Here is a 21,138-nt window from a genome sequence, read left to right on the forward strand (position 1 = left end):
AGTCTCTCATCTTTGTTCACAGAGTGATCTCTTTTTCACTCGGCTTGCTCCTTCAAAGAAATACAACTCTCTCACCGATGATTTTCAATTATGTTTTGCTTCTCCTTACCATAGTTGCCCTAGTAATTAATATCAATTTTCGTAACTTGGATATGGTCTGAGAGGAAAGATTTACAGGAGAAGTGGAGGTGAGCCTTTCAACCAACAAAGTGGAGGCGAGTCCAAAGCCATTACACTTCCTTCAATTGTTGTAGTGTTTACTCTCCATTTCTTTTGGCACTTTTAACTTAATCTTCTTAGATTAGTAAGTTAGTTTAAAGCTGTAACTTTAGTAATTTTGTAAAAGAGGCCCTCGTTTTGATTTTTGTACAGATATTTCATATTGGTGGCAAGAGGTGCAAAAATTCACCCACAAGTTGCTTATCTGCAGTACTATTTTTGGGCTTTCGATTATGCTATATTATGTTTTAATTTGCATATTAAGTAGTGTTTTTTTTAATCTCTAAGCACATGAAAACATTAAGTTCAATTTACTATTATAACACGAGGCATGAGCCATAATCCGATTCCTCTTGAATATTTATTGTGCCATGAAAAATTGGATTCAATGCAAGCTTGATAGCACTTTCATTATCACATCTAATTTGAACAACATAATCAACTTTGCAACATCTCTCCTATTAATTAATCTATCTCTTTAACCACATACATTCTTCCGCAACCATAGTCGCGGCTACGTACTCAGCTTCAGTGCTAGATAATCTTACCCCACTTGTTGTTTCTTGTTAGCACCAAGAAACCAAGATCCTGAAGTTGAATGTCTATCATTTGTATCTTCAGCCCAATCCGCATCAATAAATCCATTTAACACGAATTTCTCATGTCTTATGTACATAAGACCATAATCTAATGGGCTCTTCACATAACGAAGAATTCGCCTTGCTGCATCTAGATGTGAGCTTCTTGGACACTGCATGAACTGAGAAACAATTCCATCAAAATAAGCCATCTTCCGGTCTTGTGATAGTTAAACTACCAACAAGTTGCTGAAATTCTTTGGCATTTTTTAATGGCTTTCCTTCCGCTTCAGATGTGGTTCCATTGGAGTTGCTTTTTCTTTCGACTCTCTCATACCAATACGTTGCAGCAGTTTCCTCGCATATGTCTTTTGAGAAACAAAATATCCTTGATCTATTTTTTCAATTTCCAAATCAAGAAAACAGCTCACTTCCCCCAAATTCTTCATCTCAAATCGAACTGAAAGATAATTTTTTAACATAGAAATCACAACTTCATTATTTTCAGATATCGAATAGAAAACCAAAAGGAAAGAAATAGTACTTCAAAACATGTCCACTCTCGTCATTAATCAATTCTCTCTGTAATAATAATTTGTACTGGGCCTGTAATTTCCTATATATGTATCAGACCCAAATTTAGATGTCAATACCACATGTATATTCAAAAAACAAAGAATTTCATTCAATAGTATCTATTTTTAGACATTAATAAAAAAACAGTGTAGAGTATTCAGGCAAGAAATAATAACACATCAACAAAATAGTGCAATCACCTAAACATAATAAACAGATGGACGAAATCACCTAAACATTATTCTATAATTAAACTACACGAAGCAACAAATAGTAAGAAACTACAAGAGTGGTACTACGTCCACTAGTCAGTTAATTAAACAAGACAATACACTCCTACTTACTAGTATACATGCATCCCTACATACTAAGCTTCTACCCTAATTTGTACGCTCCATGCCTTCCTATCTAACGTCATGTCCTTGGTAAGATGTAACTACGTCAGATTCTCTCTAATCACCTCTCTTCATTCTCCAATAATTCTTCGACCTACCTGTACCTCTCCTGAATACATCCATGTCCAAGGAGACGTCATGACCATTGGTTGTATATTGTACTTTGTATGGAAACATATATATTTTCTGTCAACCTCAAAACAAAAATTGATCATCTTGTCCCCCACAGAAGGACCACTTCTTCAAATGTATATGACCTATGATAAAATTCAATTAAATTGCCATGATGTATACAACTTGTATCAGTCCAAGAATATGTAAATTTTCTCAAATATGAGGACCACCTCTATTTTATTTATGCCATTTAGTACCTCCAGAGGCGGAGCCAAGGTTAAGAGTTTGGTGGTTCTAAATCAATTTTGTTTGCCGTTCACAAGTTAATATACATATATTTATTTAATTTCTTAATACAAATATATAGGATCTACGAAAAAGCTAATGGGTCCGTCTGAACCCATGAACCCCTCCCTAGCTCCGCCTCTGAGTACATCTCAAAAGATAAGTTAAACTCTGCTGAATGCAAAAAACATAGAATGTGTGTTATGTTATCCCTTCCCGGTTGGTTCAATTATAATTTCACAACTTCATATTACCGATAACAAGACTCTAGATAGGAAGAAGTGAAGATTGGGTATATAGAATGTTAGTAGGGGCAGATCGAGTGTTGTCTTACCTTGCTTTTGTTATCTATCAACACATGTTATGTATTGTATTTCGATGATCACACTATTTTGAGGGTATCTTTTGTTTTTAATTTGTTCTTACGCTGTATACTGCTTTTCGTATTAACTGTTATGCTTTTTTTTTTTACTCGAGTTTGATCCACTTATGAATTGAGAAAAACAACCTCTCTACCCTCCACGAGGTAGTGGTAAGATCTGCATACCCATTTGGTATGTTGTTATTTCAATTCAGCGGTAAAAAATTAGGGTCGACTAACATAAATAATGAACTTGATTTCAAGATATATACCATTAGACAAACTCTTAAATATGAACATCGTTATCCAAGTATGAAGCAGGACCACTAAGTTCAAAATAATTTCACTTCAACAGTAAGATCCTTTTAGTTTATATCCAAAACATCAGAGCACTAAGAAACATAACGATATATTAAATGAGGAATTTTCGCATATAGTCATTCAAAAATAATTTAATTATGCTCGATAGCTATAATTTGCTAATTATGATTCGTAGTTACACGTTAGTGGGAGCAGATAGGCAAGCGAGATTGGGAGAGGGAGGAGAGAGATGAGCGAGAGAGGGCAGAGAGTGGAGAGAGACGAATTGTATATGTATATCTGTCAAATAATATATATATATATCTAGCGAGCGAGATTGAGAGAGGGGGGAGAGAGGCCAGAGAGTGGAGAGATGTGAACTGTATATGTATATATGACAGATAATTGTATATATGTAACTAATATATATATATATATATGTATTTGCATATCTAGCGAGCAAGATTGGGAGAGGCGAGCGAGAGAGGGCAAAGAGTGGAGAAAGTTGTATTTGTATATCTGTCATATAATTGTATATGCATAATTTGTATTTGTATATGTATAAAAGAGGAGAGAGGTGAGAGAGAGGAAGAGAGGAGAGAGACGAAGTAATTATAGCTAAAATTTATATAGTACAAGCTATCACTATAATACACGAATCGTGTTCATAAGAGACAAATAAAGAAAACTAATGAAGCCCACATTTTTATAAGCACTTCACTAGGATAATGTGGAATAATTCTCGATTAAGTTAGGGATATGATTTATGCCATGTTTGGTAGACATTATTAATTTGTCTAACTCTTAATTCAAACACAATATAAATTTTATTACTTAATTCTGAAATATCCCATCTTATTTCATTCAACTGAAATTATTTAATTTCATCTCTCATATAAATTAATATAATCAAATCTCTCTTTAATAGTGATCTTGCATAACCTTATTTCACGATCTCATATTTTTTGATATTATTGATGACTCATTACTTTAATGAATAATTTCTTCGAACAAAAGAAGATTATTATATAAATACTTACTCAAATTTTTATTTCTCAGATTCTATTATGAAAGGCACAATCTTTTGTGAAGAAATCTGCAAATTGTTGGTCCTCCATTAACCATGAACACCTATTTTATCTGTCATTTTCATTTGCTTTTAATTTCAAAATTTTATTATACTCTATAGGTTGAGTTTAATTTCTGTTAGAACTTTTGAAGGTTACTCTAAGAGTAATATATATTTTAAAGCATCTTGAAAATTTCAAAGCTCTAGAAATATTCACACAGATCAAGATATGACCAAACTATTATTGACAATCAGAAGATTCTCAAAATTCTTTCATGGAGATCAAATAAAATCTTAAAGAGGTCCACATTATCATAGTTCAAAAATTACGTCACTAGCGACCTTCAAATCACGAAAAAAATTTAATAGAGAAAAAATCAATAAATAAATAAATTTATACCCACATTATTTTATTAATAAAATTACATTTCTTTATATTTTATTTATAATTACGATTTAAAATTTGTTGGAAACAACGTCTCAATAAACGTAATTTGAAGGAGTTTGAATTGAAGAAGGAGTCTTACTTGAAGTAGAACTCTAAGTCAAAAGAATTCAAGTCAATGAGGAGTTTGAAATAAACAATAACTCTATGAAGAATTGTGCTTAAATAGAGGCGAAGTCGTTCAGAATACTAGTGCACTTACAGAGCAAAAAGAGCAATTGAGAAATTGACTTCGCAAGTACTACCAACGAACTGAAGGAACACATTGAAGAACCTGATCCTTTTACAAAGTTTATGTGGTAGGAGTTTTTCTTTGTGATTGAGTCTTGATGTAATCTTAATTTAGTGAGTTATAAACTGAATTAGAAGTGTTGTCTTCAGGTTTTGATAACTTGAAGAGTTGGGAACACATACCTTGAGAGGTTTGTGTTGAAGTTTGGGAATTGTAGTTCGTAATTCCTTAGGTTACATAGGCTTGTAATCTGTTTTCTGTGAAGACTCATGATTTAGTGAAGTTGAAGTTAAATCCTATAGGATTACATGTCGTGGTTTTTTACACCTTTTGAGCAGGGTGTTTTCCACGTAAAAATACTGTGTTTTTACTTACTGTTCTTACTGCTTTGCTAGAACATGTTAGTCAACCTGTTTCACACTTAGACGAAAAGTTAAAATCAGTAAGTTGGTCACTAACAATTATCGGTTTTAGTGTGCTCATTAATCAAAAACCAATGAATTGGTTGATGCACACCCCTACTGATCCATGTTGCTCAAGTTCTCCAATAAATATTGTGGAACTCGTGTTGGATCCTCCAAAAATGATTATTCTTTGGAGGATACGAAACACACTTAGCGAAATATGTTGGATCCCTTTTGTTGTTCTATAGCACTATTCAAGTAGCTTCCAAAACCCTTGGTTTTTTAAGCAGAAGAAATATGTGCATACCATTGACGAGAGGCCTGCTTGAAAGACTTACTGAGCCTACAAAACAAGGGAGGAAAACCGTGCATATACACTAATTCTTCGTCAAGATCTCCATGTAAGAGCGCGTTGTTTACATCTATAAAATACAAATTCCAGTTCTTATTCACTGCAATAGTAAGTAAACATCTAATTGTTGTTAGTTTAACCACAAGAGAAAACGTTTCAGTACTGTAATCCAATCCTTCTCTCTTATTGCATATTCAGGTTTACAACAAAGCATTTGTATGGTAAATGATTTAATTATTTCATTATAGTTTGGAGCTTCTTGTGCTGTTCCATTATTTTAATTTACAACGTGTTTCAGGGCTGAATTTCACAAAATATATCTTTAAGCCTACGATGGGAGAGAGTGGTGCAATGTTGTAAGTATGCAAAAACAGTTATAATGTTAAACAAAAGTTCCCAACATTGTCTTGAATATTTGCATAGCAAGAAAAGATGTTCAGCGCTCGAGTACAACAAAATTTATTTAAGTAACCATCAAAACAAAAATGATACTTAAACTAACAAAAACACTTTTGACATCTCTGTGAAGACATTTGGAACTTTTTCTCTCATTCAAAGCTGTTTCATCTCACGCGTCCGTCCATAAGCTTTAACCAATACGAGGGTGGCTTTGTCTTGGAAATATGTGGGCAAGGAAGGGATACTGATATGCTCTGTGTTTCCAAATTGAAAATACAGAGATAACGTCCCTTAATGAAGTAGATGGATTCTTTTTTAATATTAGTGCCTCTTGTACAACATGTTGTTCCCCCAAAACAAGGACCTAAGAAAATTGCAGTTTCACCAATGCTTTTCTTCTCTTCCCACACTTTATTTACAAAGTCAAACCGGAATACTATAATTTTGTAAACATCCTCAAACTCCCTTCCATGGAACAACATGCGAATATATAATAGCTCAACCTTGTCCTTGTTGTCGTCTTCAGATTGAATGAGGTAATTTCCAAAGCGTGGCATGTCTAAGTATTCTGTGAAGTAATTATATGGAGGTTCGTAAGTCATTGGTGTAGCTGATATTGTTCCTGATGAATCATCTACATCCAAACGGAGTAGAATTCGAGTCTGCATTGTTAATGCATAAAAATCTCCCTTGAAAACTGTCCATACCGAAAAACAATTATCTCCAATAATTGATTTCAGATCTTGTTTATGAAACTCCTGACTATAACCTGGTTTGCACAAGTAAAGTGCAGCCGCATTCTCATCATTGTTCACGTCATCATCCTGATTGTCATCGTTCGCCTCATTGTCTGTGTCATCATCAGTGGAATCCAGGTCATCATCATCGCGATTCTCATTGTCTGTGTCATCATCATTGGAATCAGTATCATCATCATCATTGGGATTCTCATTGTCCGTGTCATCATCATTGGAATCCAAGTCATCATCATTGAGATTCTCATTGTCCGTGTCATCATCATTGACATCTGTCTCATCATCATCATCATCGGGATAGTCATCGTTTGTGTCATCATCATCTAAATTCTCATTGTCTGTGTCATCATCATTGGTATCTGTGTCATCATTGGAATTCTCATCCTCTGTGTCATCATTGGAATTCTCATCGTCATCGTTGTCAGGATGAGTAGTCTCATGAATTAGGAAGAGAATGCAACATTCAGGATCATTAGGTGGTGCAGACAAGAGACACAAAAGTTGGTCGTCATAAGGGAGTGGTGGGAGCTGAATTTTGTCGTTTGAAATAGCATTCCAGAGATAACAATTACTAGAATCAAAGTCTTCTAACACAAGCCACTCTTGAGCATAAGCACGTATTAGTGCGTTACCAAGCTCAGGTATACTTCTTATATATGATTGATCTTCTGATATACTGAAAAAAGTTTGTGTTTTTCTTGACGGACATATAACAAGCCACGGGTGTGGTTGTGAAGAAAGTGGTGGTCCATAGTATTCCAAGTTTTCCTTCTTTTTCTCTTCCAACCTCATCATCACGAGTTCAACAGAATTCAGTAGATACAAATTACAGATTAATGAATAGCTAGTATCGTCTCATGTGTATTTAAAAGAATGTCATTCAAATTAAATATAACAATAATAATGAGTTCAAATACGATAAAGAAAAGGAATTAGAGTATCTCTAGGACAAGCAAAATTGTTTTCCTTTCCTTTCAAATAAATTATTGGGATTTTCCATAAATAAATAAAATAATTGGGATTTCCGATTCAAATAAATAATGCAAAAAAAACAGTTACACGTTACTAATCTTGTTCTATTTAAATAGGGTAATAACATGTCCTTTTTCCGATTCAATTAATAGTAATTTAATCTCTCAAGTTCAAAGTAATATTTTCTGAATAATGATGGAGAATGCAAATTATGACAAATTGTGGTCAGATTGTATTCCATCAGACGTACTCGGATTAATATCATCCCATCTTGTTGCTGTTGAATACTTTATTTTCCGTGCAGTTTGTAAAAAATGGCGCTATGCTCCCCTAATGCCTCCTCTTCCCCAACCATCATCTTCGCAATGGCCTTGTTTGATGACCTTGCATAAAGAAACAGGCATGTTAGAATTCTTTGATCCGGTGTACAATGTCGTAACTACTCACAAGATGGGTATTCAAAAATTAAGGGGGGCCCGAATTCGGAGCTCAAAAGCTAATTGGTTGCTCATGAGTCATGGAAATCGCGGCATGTTTTTCTTCAATCCGTTTAGCAATGGCATAATTGAACTCCCTGATCTACTGGAGGAGCACAAAAATTCTTGCTCTGCTTGGACTTTTTCGTGTCCTCCTGACTCATTATCGGATTGTTTCGTTGTTGGTTTTGAAGCCATTGGTTATGTCCCAGATGTGTACATCATCAAAGTTGGAGATACTGAATGGACGTATCACTACTCCTTGAACCCAGGAAAATTTATGGCAACCGGGTGCAATAATCCGTTATTTTTCAAAAACAATACTATCTACTTACTCGGAGATAAAGGTAACTTGGGAACACTACGCATCAACAAAAACTCAGCTGCACAAAGACCTAGGTGGAAATTTTACGGGAGTTATTTTCCAAGTTCAAAACAAGGATTAATTAGAAAGGCATACACAGCAGAAGATGTGGATAATGGAGGAATGTTAGCTGTGATTTTAAGTCGTGAAAAAGGGGATGTAGGGGTTTGGAGGTACAAAATAAATGGAAAAGAGTTGGAAAGGGAAAAAATAACAAGTTTGGATAATAAAACATTATTTGTGAGCTCCGGAGGATCATACTTGAAAACATGTGTTGCACCGGGACTAGGAAACAAGATATATTTCTCAATGTTTCACAACAACAACAAGGGCGTTTTCTATTGTTTGGCCAATCGCAAATATTACTCTTTCGATTACTCTGTCAACAAAGCTTACTCAAGTCCAAATATTTTTAACTTGGTCCAACCAAGATCCTGCATTTGGATCGAACCAGAGAATGATTAATCGTTCCCCTTTTGTTGCTATTTATTTTTCCATTAGTTAGCAATGTTTTTTTGGGCCAAACTAACATGGTTTTTAATTTCTACTCAGTAGTATCGGTGTAGCAAACAAACTTTTCATATTCTATCTTCCAAGCCTGCCTATAGATCACACTCGACCTAAAATGTAGAAAGAAGGAAATCGATGTTGAAGCTCAGTATTACACTTTTTAATGCAATGTATCTCACCTAATACTTTCTATAAACCATGTTTTTGTGTATGAAAATTTATGTTTGCTTTGTAAGTTTGGTTAGTTGACATTTAAACATACGATGAACAATCAAAATTTGCTCAGAAGCATAGTTTTATTTTACTTATTTTGACTTTATTTAAATCAATAACATATATAGAGATTCGTGTGCATATGTAACGTGCAGGGGCGGACCCATCCTTACCTAAAGGGTGTCAAGCGACACTCTTTGTTGGAAAAGTATGTTATATATAGAGGTCAAATTTTGATTTTATATATATAAGTATTGACATCACTTGACATAATTAGCTAAAGATTTAATCTAGTGATTAACGTGTTGTAAAAATTCCTTTAGGTTGTGTGTACTAATCCTACTAGCGGCCTTTTGTTTGGCGTGGTGAGAACATATTTAAATTGCAACTAGCTCAACTACATTTCATGATGAAATTTTTGGAATTGAATTTTGTTGCATTGCATAATAGTTATATGGCTTTGATCAATAATTTCATTTACTGAAGTTTGCATCGATTTGGTGTTTTCTTTTATATAAATATTTTTTTCTAAAAAAGACCTTCCAAAATTTGCCTATTGGCATCATATTCTAGGAACCAGATGATTTCATGCCTATTGATATTTAATTTACTTGAAAGTTGTTAAGAGTGTATTTAAATGTCCATATAGTTATAGTACTAAAGTAAATTTTACATTCAAGTTCAAAAGAATTTGATGTTTTTACTCCTTAATTAATTACATACTAGGAGTCAGCGATAATCACAAAAGGCCGATGGTTCATGCTTTGTCTTCACTTTAGAGTCTCATGGATTTACATCAAGGAAGATTTCTCTGATGGGAGTGAAAATAGGGATTTTCTACGAACGAATGCACTACATGAAAATTTGTTTGCTTTTCTTTCAACCCAGTGGAAGAAATTTGAGTTTCCATTAGTGTCCATCTATTTAAGGAATTTGTGAATCATTCTAAAACAAAATTAAAATAAAATAAATTTATAATTATACTTTTATTGAAACTAATCTAGTGGGATAAATAAAATAAAAGTGTTAGAAATCATACTACAAAAATCTAGATTAATAAGACTCATGTTTCATTTTATTTGTCACTCACTGATTTTAGATGACCTTACCTAGAGAAATCGACATTGTAGAATTTTTTCATTCGATTCGTAACTACTCAAAACAATGATATCCAAAATTAAGGAGTAGTTGCTCAAAAGCTAATTGGTTGCTCATAAGTTCTGGAAACTACGACAGATTATAATGGGAGATTGTGTTTATGCTTTTTGGGATGAGAGCGATTTTAGAATCCTTACCTTCATGGTAATTTTTTTTGGACCACAATTATCGTTGAAGAACAAAATAAAAATAAAATTTATGTAGTTGGAAGACTTTGATAACAAAGCTTTGATTATGGTCTTCCGTATTGATGTTCAAAACACTGTACAAGTCTGGAGATATAGGGATGCTACGAATTATAACATCTTCTTCTGTTTGGAAAAATAAAAATACTTTTTTTATGATTACTCTAGCAATAAAGATTCTTCCAATGCAAATTATCTTCGCATGGGAGAGCCTGTATCGGGTATATGGATTAATGACGACATCTTTTGATCTGATATGGTTGCTTTAATATGAATTAGTCCTTCCCATAGTTATTTTTATTTTTGTATTTCCTCCCTTCTCTTTACATTTTGTTACATTTTTTTCTCTCATGGCAACGAAATTTTTTAATGGAATCTTGTTATATCATCCAAGATTTTACATTTTAATTAGCACACAATAAATGCTCAAGACATAGTACATGTTTATCTTTTTGAAATTATTGTATGGATGAAGATTAATTGTTTATATATATATATATATATCAAAGAGGCATGATCCGTGCTGAGGACATGCCCAACGTTTTATACTTTTAGCAATGGTTAATTTTGAATGATTTGCATAGTCATTTGATCACGAAGGACAATAGAAAAGAACGAAAAACTAACACACCAAAAAATATAAAGATAATTGAGTTGATGCTAGGCCATTAGCAGATGAATACCATATAGGTGAAATGATTGGCGTGCGATAGATGGCTTAATATAGGGTGTATTAGAGTAACCGTCAATATATAAAAATTGACTTAGGTATCGTGCTTACAAATGTGCATTTAGCTGACTGGACTAAAATGTGAAATCAAAATTAATTTTATCAATCATATACTAATTCAACCCTCAATTAAAGAGGAAACATTCAGAACTAACATTCTTGCTAAAGATACAATAAGACATACATACCACATGTATATTCAAAAAACAAAGAATTTCATTCAAATAGTATCTATTTTTAGACATTAATAAAACAGCAGTGTAGAGTATTCAGGCAAGAAATAATAACATCAACAAAATAGTACAATCACCTATCTGTAATAAACAGATTGACAAAATCGTATGTACAAGGAATTGAAATAACTGCAAATGAAGAGAATTAAATGGAGTAAAACTATGCCAATATAATTATGTTAGACTATTTTAAAGTTTTCCATTCGTGGAAGAAAAATATGTAATTCTAAGTTTCTAATTTAGTTGACCACTTTACTTATGCTAAATTCTAACCTATTGTTGCTAATGACTAACAAATTCATCCATAACAAACAATACTACATCAATAATTCTATAATCGAACTACACGAAGCAACAAACAGTAACATAAATCAAAGAATAAGAAACTACAAGAGTGGTACTACGTCTACTAGTTAGGTAATTAAACAAGAGTACAATACACTCCTACTTACTAGTATACATGCATTCCTATATACTAAGCTTCTACCCTAATTTGTACCCTCCACTCCTTTCTATCTAACGTCATGTCCTTGGTAAGATGAAACTACGTCATGTTCTGTCTAATTATCTCTCTCCATTCTCCAATAATTCTTCGATCTACCTCTACCTCTCTTGAATCCATCTATGTCCAAGGACACGGCATGACCAATATTGATTTTGAAAAATTTCACTTTCAACATTAAGATTCTTTTAGTTTACATCCAAAAAATCAAGTTCATATAAACACAAAATCAATTCCAGGAGTAATAATATTTTCTTCCCCCTTAATTGTATCTTGTACTTTGTATGGAAACATATATATTTTCAGTCAACCTCAAAACAAAAATTGATCATCTTGTCCCCCACAAAAGGACCACATCTTCAAATGTATATGACCTATGATAAAACTCAATTAAATTGCCATGATGTATACAACTTGTATCAGTCCAAGAATATGTATTTTTTTTATCAATTATGAGGACCACCTCTATTTTATTTATGCCATTTAGTACATCTCAAAAGATAAGTTAAACTCTGCTGAATGCAAAAACATAGATTGTGTGTTATGTTATCCCTCTCTTGTTGTCTCTATTGTAATATTTTAATGTCGCAGTGTCACATTACCGAGGATACATGACTCTAGATAGTAAGGAGTGAAGGTCGCGTATTATGGTATATGGAATGTCAGTAGGGTAGAGTGTTGTCTTGCATTGCTTTTGTTATCTATATATAGCATATGTTATGTATTGTGTTTCGATTATTACACTATTTTGAGGATATATATTGTTTTTGTTCTATATGCTCTATACTGCTTTTCGTAATAACTGTTATGCTTTTTTTTTCTTTTACTTGAGTTTGATCCACTTATGAATCGAGGGAAACAGTCTCTCTACCTCCACGAGGTGATTGTAAGATCTGCATACTCCATTTAGTAGGATTTCACTAAATATGTTGTTGTTATTTCAATTCCGCAGTAAATAAGAAATTAGGGTTGACTACCATACTTGATATATTTCAAGATATATACCATTAGACAAAATCTTAAATATGAACATCATTAATTCATTATATATCCAAGTAGGCAGGCTGGACCATAAAAGTTCAAAATAATTTCACTTCAACAGTTAGATCCTTTTAGTTTATATCCAAAACATCAGAGCACTAAAAACCATAATGATATATTAAAATGTAGCATAGTCTTCCATACACATTTCTTCCCCCTAAATTTACATCGTCTATCAAATGCAGTATAAATCATATGAATTTATATTTTCAATTAACCTCAAGAGAAAAATCAATCTTATCCCCGCATCCAAATAAAATAAATTAATACAATTAAATTTCTCTATAAACAGTAATCTTGTACAACCTTATCTCACGATCTCATATTTTTTTATATTATTGATGACTCATTACTTTAATGAATAATTTCTTCGAACAAAAGAAGATTATTATATAAATACTTACTCAAATTTTTTATTTTATCAGATTCTATTATGAAAGACACAATCTTTTGTGAAGAAATCGCCAAACACATAGTACCTAAAATTGATGGTCCTCCATTAACAATGAGAACCTATTTTATCTGTCATTTTCATTTTTTTTTAATTTCAAAATTAAATTTTATTAGACTATAAAATGAGTTTAATTTCTGTTTGAACTTTTGAAGGTTACTCTATGTAAAAGAGTAATATATATTTCAAAGCATCTATCAACATGGGTTGTGGTGCACTCAGGGCCGGCTCTTGCCTTTGTAAAATAAGGCTTATGCCTTAGGCCCCCAAATTTCGGGGCCCCCAAATTATTATCAAGAATAAATTATGTGTTAAATTTTTATAGAAAAAAATGATTAATTATGATAAAAAATGTATTATTTTACCCACTTTAACATTTTTTATACTTGTTAAAAATAAAAATTAATAGTGAAAAGTGTTGAACAAATTGAATTACAATTTTTTTTAATTTCTTTTTAAATTTCAGTTTCAAACATTACAATAAGCATATTAAAATGGTGTATATCAAGTCATCAACTTCTTAAATCAGATTCAATGGTTCTAACTCTTATCTTTATTTAATATTTGTCAACTTATTACTTATAAAATTATGTTAACAATTCATATAATAATTGTCTCACTGAAAGGATGATTTCAATGTTAAGTTGATAAAATCTTACCTAAAATCAATAACTGAAAAATAATATTAAATACTAATAATTTTCATCTAAATAGTGTAAGAAAAATAAATTTTGAATAAATATGTATACGAAGTTTGTTTATATTTTAGGCCTCAAATTAAAATTTTGCATTAGGCCCCCCAATTACGTTGAGCCGCCCTTGGGTGCACTGGTGGGAGTGCTTCACCCTTAACTAGAGGTCTCGGGTTCGAGCCCTGGGTATGGAGAAAATCTTGTTGGGAGCGCCACCCCCGAATGGGCCCTGCAGTGCGCGATTTGGATTTAGTCGGAGCTTCAATGTGGGCTCCAGACACCGGGTGGGAAACAAAAAAAATAAAAATATTTCAAAGCATCTTGAAAATTTTATAAACTCTAGAAACATTCTCAAAATTCTTTCATGAAGATCAAATAAAATCTTAAAGAGGTCCACGCCATCATAGTTCAAAAATTACGTCTCTAACTACCTTCAAATCACGAAAAAATTTAATAGATTTAATCTAGTGATTAACGTGTTGACATAATTAGCTAAAGATTTAATCTAGTGATTAACGTGTTGTAAAAATTCCTTTAGGTTGTGTGTACTAATCCTACTAGCGGCCTTTTGTTTGCCGTGATGAGAACATATTTAAATTGCAACTAGCTCAACTACATTTCATGATGAAATATTTGGAATTGAATTTTGTTGCATTGCATAATAGTTATATGGCTTTGATCAATAATTTCATTTACTGAAGTTTGCATCGATTTGGTGTTTTCTTTTATATAAATAATTTTTTCTAAAAAAAACCTTCCAAAATTTGCCTATTGGCATCATATTCTAGGAACCAGATGATTTCATGCCTATTGATATTTAATTTACTTAAAAGTTGTTAAGAGTGTATTTAAATGCCCATATAGTTATAGTACTAAAGTAAATTTTACATTCAAGTTCAAAAGAATTTGATGTTTTTACTCCTTAATTAATTACATACTAGGAGTCTGTGATAATCACAAAAGGCCGATGGTTCATGCTTTGTCTTCACTTTAGAGTCTCATGGATTTACATCAAGGAAGATTTCTCTGATGGGAGTGAAAATAGGGATTTTCTACGAACGAATGCACTACATGAAAATTTGTTTGCTTTTCTTTCAACCCAGTGGAAGAAATTTGAGTTTCCATTAGTGTCCATCTATTTAAGGAATTTGTGAATCATTCTAAAACAAAATTAAAATAAAATAAATTTATAATTATACTTTTATTGAAACTAATCTAGTGGGATAAATAAAATAAAAGTGTTAGAAATCATACTACAAAAATCTAGATTAATAAGACTCATGTTTCATTTTATTTGCCACTCCTGATTAATAAGACTCATGTTTCATTTTATTTGCCACTCCTGATTTTAGATGACCTTACCTAGAGAAATCGACATTGTAGAATTTTTTTTCATTCGATTCGTAACTAGTCAAAACAATGATATCCAAAATTAAGGAGTAGTTGCTCAAAAGCTAATTGGTTGCTCATAAGTTCTGGAAACTACGACAGATTATAATGGGAGATTGTGTTTATGTTTTTTGGGATGAGAGAGATTTTAGAATCCTTACCTTCATGGTAATTTTTTTTGGACCACAATTATCGTTGAAAAACAAAACAAAAATAAAATTTATGTAGTTGGAAGACTTTGATAACAAAGCTTTGATTATGGTCTTCCGTATTGATGTTCAAAACACTGTACAAGTCTGGAGATATGGGGATGCTACGAATTATAACAACGTCTTCTTCTGTTTGGAAAAATAAAAATATTTTTCTTATGATTACTCTAGCAATAAAGATGCTTCCAATGCAAATTATCTTCGCATGTGAGAGCCTGTATCGAGTATTTGGATTAATGACGACATCTTTTAATCTGATCTGGTTGCTTTAATATGAATTAGTCCTTCCCATAGTTATTTTTATTTTTGTATTTTCCCCCTTTTGTTTACATTCATATTCTGTAGCAGCGACTCAACATACTGTGATTGTTAATAGAGAATTTCTATCTAATTGTCTGTCTATTTTTTTTTCAATATCACATTCTCTTTTCTTTTTTTTAATTAAAGGATGTTGTGTCGTAATTTTACTATCTCTAGAAAAATCACTTTTTTTGAAATATTCTAAGTATAAAACAATTTGAGAAAAATACTTAGAAAAAGAGTCGCCACTTAATTTTTTAAAGAAATTAAGAAAAACTTATAATTTTCAAAGATTTAAACAGAAAAAATCATTTGAAAATACCAAAGAGGGTTCGTGGTTCAATTTACACTTCGAGAAGGGTTTAAGCATTCGAAGTGCCCGCTAACATGCGGTTGACCTGCGACTTGACTAAAATATATTTGACTATTTTTAGGAAAATAATGATTTAACATAAAAATAAGAAATTTACAATATTTGATTAACTTTGAGAAAATAATTAAATAAATGACGCATTTTTTAATTTTTAAGAAAATTGGAACTTAATTGTGACAACTTGGTCAATTAAGATTTTAACAAAATTAGAGTAATTAAGATTTAATTGAATCATTTTAGAAAATAATAATTTGCACTTAAACCATTTAAATTGGTTGGAGAGTAAATTGAGTTAAATTATTATTATTATTATTATTTCGACAAAATGACTAAGGAAAGGAAAACACTTTAATTATTTTTAAGTTTATTCAAGAAAATTGTCTATCTTAAATAATTTTTAAAAATGCATAAAATATGTTTTAAGTGAAGAAGCACCGAAGAACATTTTTCCTTTTTTGAACAAAAGATTCAACTTACTTAAAGTGATAAAATTTGACCGACTACTTGCTTAATTAATAAATCGCCACAAAAGAAAGAAATTTATTGAAAATGGATCAACACAAAGAAAATAACTCCTCTTTTGGGGAATCTAATTAAGTTAATTAAAATAAATTAAGGTTAGAGATAAATGAAGTTAGTCAAAATAATTAGGAGAGTAAAAGAGAATGAAATTGGGCCCCTTTTGGGCCAATTTTGCTACAAGTTTTTGGGTTTTAACCCAATCCCGTTTTTGTATATACCGACTGTATATCAGTGTATATGAGCGCATATATTAGCTCTTTTCAGGTATTTCTTGCTTCCAAACACTTGTATTTCACTCCAGCCCTGTTTTTTATTGCGTTTTTGACCTGTATATAAGTATATACAGCTGCATATAGCGTATATTGAATGTATACAACGTGTATACAGCCTGCTTTTGGACTTCCGGGGCCTGTTTCAGCTCTCAATCTTGATCCATTTAGAAACAGACTTAAGGAGATAATTAGGCCACCATGGCCCCACAATCAGAAATGCAGTGGGATGAGAGTCCAATGGACTCGGGATGACATTCGCAACAAAACACAAAAAAGAAGACAAATTAGCAAAGAGAAAAGCACATTCAACTTTAAGCTTCTGTACCTAATTAATGTATGTGAAAACAATAAACTTAAATATACATACAATATTAGTAAGTGAAGGCAGTAACCAGACGTGTTTTGAAGTGCTTAACACACCATCTAAGACAATTCAAGCATAAATAAGGAAGAGTTCCAATCACCCATGTTAAAATTAAACTTATACAAACCAAAGGAGGGAATTAATCACAAATCAGTTAATTTGAACTTAGTTAAATCATATTTCCAACCAACTAACTATAGAATTTAGACATACACATAAGCATAGTTAGATGTTTGCACGAGGATCTCATCGAGGAAACAAACACATGAGGATGAGGAATTTAAGCACTAGCATTTGGTGACTTTATTAATGCACAACTTAGTTCCATATTACCGTAATATAAAAATCGGACAGTGACCAATTCTAACCATCAATTTTGCCGATTTTGAACAACAATGCACAGTATAACAACAAGTTTTGGGAAGAATAACAGAGGTTTAACAAACCTTAGAGCATGATTAAGCTATATCAAACCTAATGAATTAGCGACTAACATCTAAACCAAAGCACGACTCAAACATGACATGGTAAACAATAAGACGAAACACGAAATAAAAAAAAATGGATAAAACGAGATACTACATCAACAAACAGTAAATAATACCAATAACTATTTCATTAGCAAGAAGAGTAACACTTAGTCATATTCAAATGTTAAAACCATAACTTTATATCTTTGTTAAGGAAATCCGAAAATAAACAGCAGCAACATGAACACAAAAATTGGAAATTTCGACACAACAATAACACGAGATGAAAAAGAACTTAGCAAAGGGAAAGGGATATTACCTTCGTCGGGGCAACGAGACTAGGACAACGAGCTTGATCGTGAAGCAATACACCACCACAAATAAATCTCCGATGAGTTTCGGAAAATTCCAGTTAGGGGCAACGAGAGGGAAAATATAAACCTATTCTTGAATATCTAATGAGAAATTATTGTGCTTCCCTCTTCTCTCACCAGTGATCAAAAGAGAGCAATATATAGCTGGAAAATCAGGGGAAATCGGGTGAAATTTCGAATTTGAAATCCAAACTTGTATGCATTTTTTCGAGGCAACAGTGGGAGGGATGGGGAGTTCTGAAAAAGGAAAAAAAAATGGCCATGGTGATGGTAATTGCAGACGCCTGCTGCTTTCCGGATTTGCTGGGATTTGGACGTTGCTTGCTAGTCGTTTTGGAAGGAAGAAGACGCAGGGGTTAGGTCTATGTCGGCTACTGTTTGTTGTATTAGTACTGATGTATGTATTGAAATTAAAGGGGAAAAGGGGTTGGGTCGGGTCAGGAAGTTAATGGGCCGGGATGGTGGGCTGTGTCTTGCATCTAAGGGCTGCTGGTTGATGTTTGGATCACTGGGAATTGGGCTGAAAAAAATGGGATTGGAAATTTTGAGAAAGGGAAAGAGTTGGGCCTTTAGGAAGTGGCCCAAAATTATTTTTAAAGATGGGATAAATTGTTATTAAATAATGGATTTCCATTATAGCCTAATAGAATTTAATTGTGAATTCGGCTAAAATTTAAATAAGAGGAGTTAATATAAATTAATTAATGAGCTTCTTAATCTTAACGAAATAAAATAAAAAAAATAATAATAAACTTAATTATATACTAACTAATTCAATTACAAAGCTAATTAACTCGAAATTATAACTATAACTTAAAGTAAATTAATAAAGTATTTAACTAAAATGTAAAATCTTTTGTGATGATATTTTCAAATATTTATAAAATAACGTGATTGCAAAAATATACATGTTTATTATTAAGAAAAGGTAAAATTACTTTAAAAACTGACTTGAAAGCATCTTGAATTTCATAAAACTCATTAATTCAAAATTATAACCATCCCTAACATTTAAAATATAAAATCTTTTTTGAGACGATTTTCGAATAATCATAAAATATACTAATTATATACATAATTATGTAAAACATATATATTATCTAAAAATTATGAAAAGTGACAAAACTATTTAAAAATCTTGCAAACTATATTATTATTACTATTTATTTATTTTTTACTATTATTAATATTTTATTTTATTTTTAGAAATTTTATAAAACTAATAATTTTAAATCGTTTGAAATTGGAGAAGCTCGAAATGATTAATTTATATTGTGGAGGGTCAAAATTGGGTGTCAACAAAGGACATATCTCGTTCTCACTGAAGCATTTTGTTACATTTTTTTTTCTCTCATGGCAACAAATTTTTTTAATGGAATCTTGTTATATCCTCCAAGATTTTACATTTTAATTAGCACACAATAAATGCTCAAGATATAGTACATGTTTATCTTCTTGAAATTATTGTATGGATGATGATTAATTGATTGTTAGTATATATATATATCAAAGAGGCATGACCCGTGCTAAGTACATGCCCAACATTTTATACTTTTAACAATGGTTAATTTTGAATGATTTGCATAGTCATTTGATCATTGACTTCTAATACAAACTTATGGCTAGTTTTGATAGTTTTTAAAACTTATGGGTATAAATCACATTTTTCTAAAAAAGTCAAATATGTTTCTCAAATACTATAGCCAAACACATGGTGAAATTTCACCCAAATTTTCACCCAAATAATATTTGCCAAAAATATTTGAAAATCAATGACCAAACGCTAGCATAATAACATCAAAAAAATAGTACAATCACCTACAGATCGACAAAATCATATGTACAAGGAATTGAAATAACTGCAAATGAAGAGAATTAAATGGAGTAAAACTATGCCAATATAATTATGTTAGACTATTTTAAAGTTTTCCACTCGTGGAAGAAAAATATGTAGTTCTAAGTTTCTAATTTAGTTGACCACTTTACTTATGCTAAATTCTAACCTATAGTTGCTAATGACTAACAAATTCATCCATAACAAACAATACTACAACAATAATTCTATAATCGAACTACACGAAGCAACAAACAGTAACATAAATCAAAGAATAAGAAACTACAAGAATGGTATTACGTCTACTAGTTAGGTAATTAAACAAGACAATACACTCCTACTTACTAGTATACATGCATTTCTATATACGAAGCTTCTACCCTAATTTGTACCCTCCACTCCTTCCTATCTAACGTCATGTCCTTGGTAAGATGAAACTACGTCATGTTATGTCTAATCACCTCTCTCCATTCTCCAATAATTCTTCGACCTACCTCTACCTCTCCTGAATCCATCTATGTCCAAGGAGACGGCATGACCATTGATTCCGAAAAATTTCACTTTCAACATTAAGATTCTTTTAGTTTACATCCAAAAAATCAAGTTCATGTAAACACAAAATCAATTCCAGGAGTAATAATATTTTCTTCTCACTTAATTGTATCTTGTACTTTGTATGGAAACATATCTATTTTCAGTCAACCTCAAAACAAAAATTGATCATTTTGTCCCCCACAGAAGGACCACATCTTCAAATGTATATGACCTATGATAAAATTCAATTAAACTGCCATGATGTATACAACTTGTATCAGTCCAAGAATATGTAATTTTTCTCAAATATGAGGACCACCTCTATTTTATATATGCCATTTAGTACATCTCAAAAGATAAGTTAAATTCTGCTGAATGCAAAAACATAGATTGTGTGTTATATTATCCCTCTCTTGTTGGCTCTATTATAATATTTTAAATGTCGCAGTTTCACATTACCGAGGATACATGACTCTAGATAGGAAG

The 21,138-nt window shown here is 31.8% G+C and overlaps 2 protein-coding genes across 2 annotated transcripts in view; both read left to right on the forward strand.

Annotated features, from left to right (window-relative positions):
- Positions 1 to 21,138, forward strand: part of LOC125824718 (enolase) — a 233,916-nt gene that overhangs the window by 91,089 nt on the left and 121,689 nt on the right. The window lies entirely within an intron of this gene.
- Positions 7,652 to 8,761, forward strand: LOC125826746 (uncharacterized). The gene has a single exon (XM_049506088.1). It carries the CDS (start codon positions 7,652 to 7,654, stop codon positions 8,759 to 8,761), a length of 1,110 nt encoding a protein of 369 aa, XP_049362045.1.

Source organism: Solanum verrucosum, unplaced genomic scaffold (genome assembly GCF_900185275.1).
Source record: "Solanum verrucosum unplaced genomic scaffold, falcon-dt-bn FXZP01000125.1, whole genome shotgun sequence".
In the NCBI taxonomy this organism is placed as follows: Eukaryota; Viridiplantae; Streptophyta; class Magnoliopsida; order Solanales; family Solanaceae; genus Solanum; species Solanum verrucosum.

Coding starts and splice junctions, on each gene's coding strand:
- LOC125826746 (XM_049506088.1), top strand. CDS start 7,652: ATGGAGAATGCAAATTATGACAAATTGTGGTCAGATTGTATTCCATCA.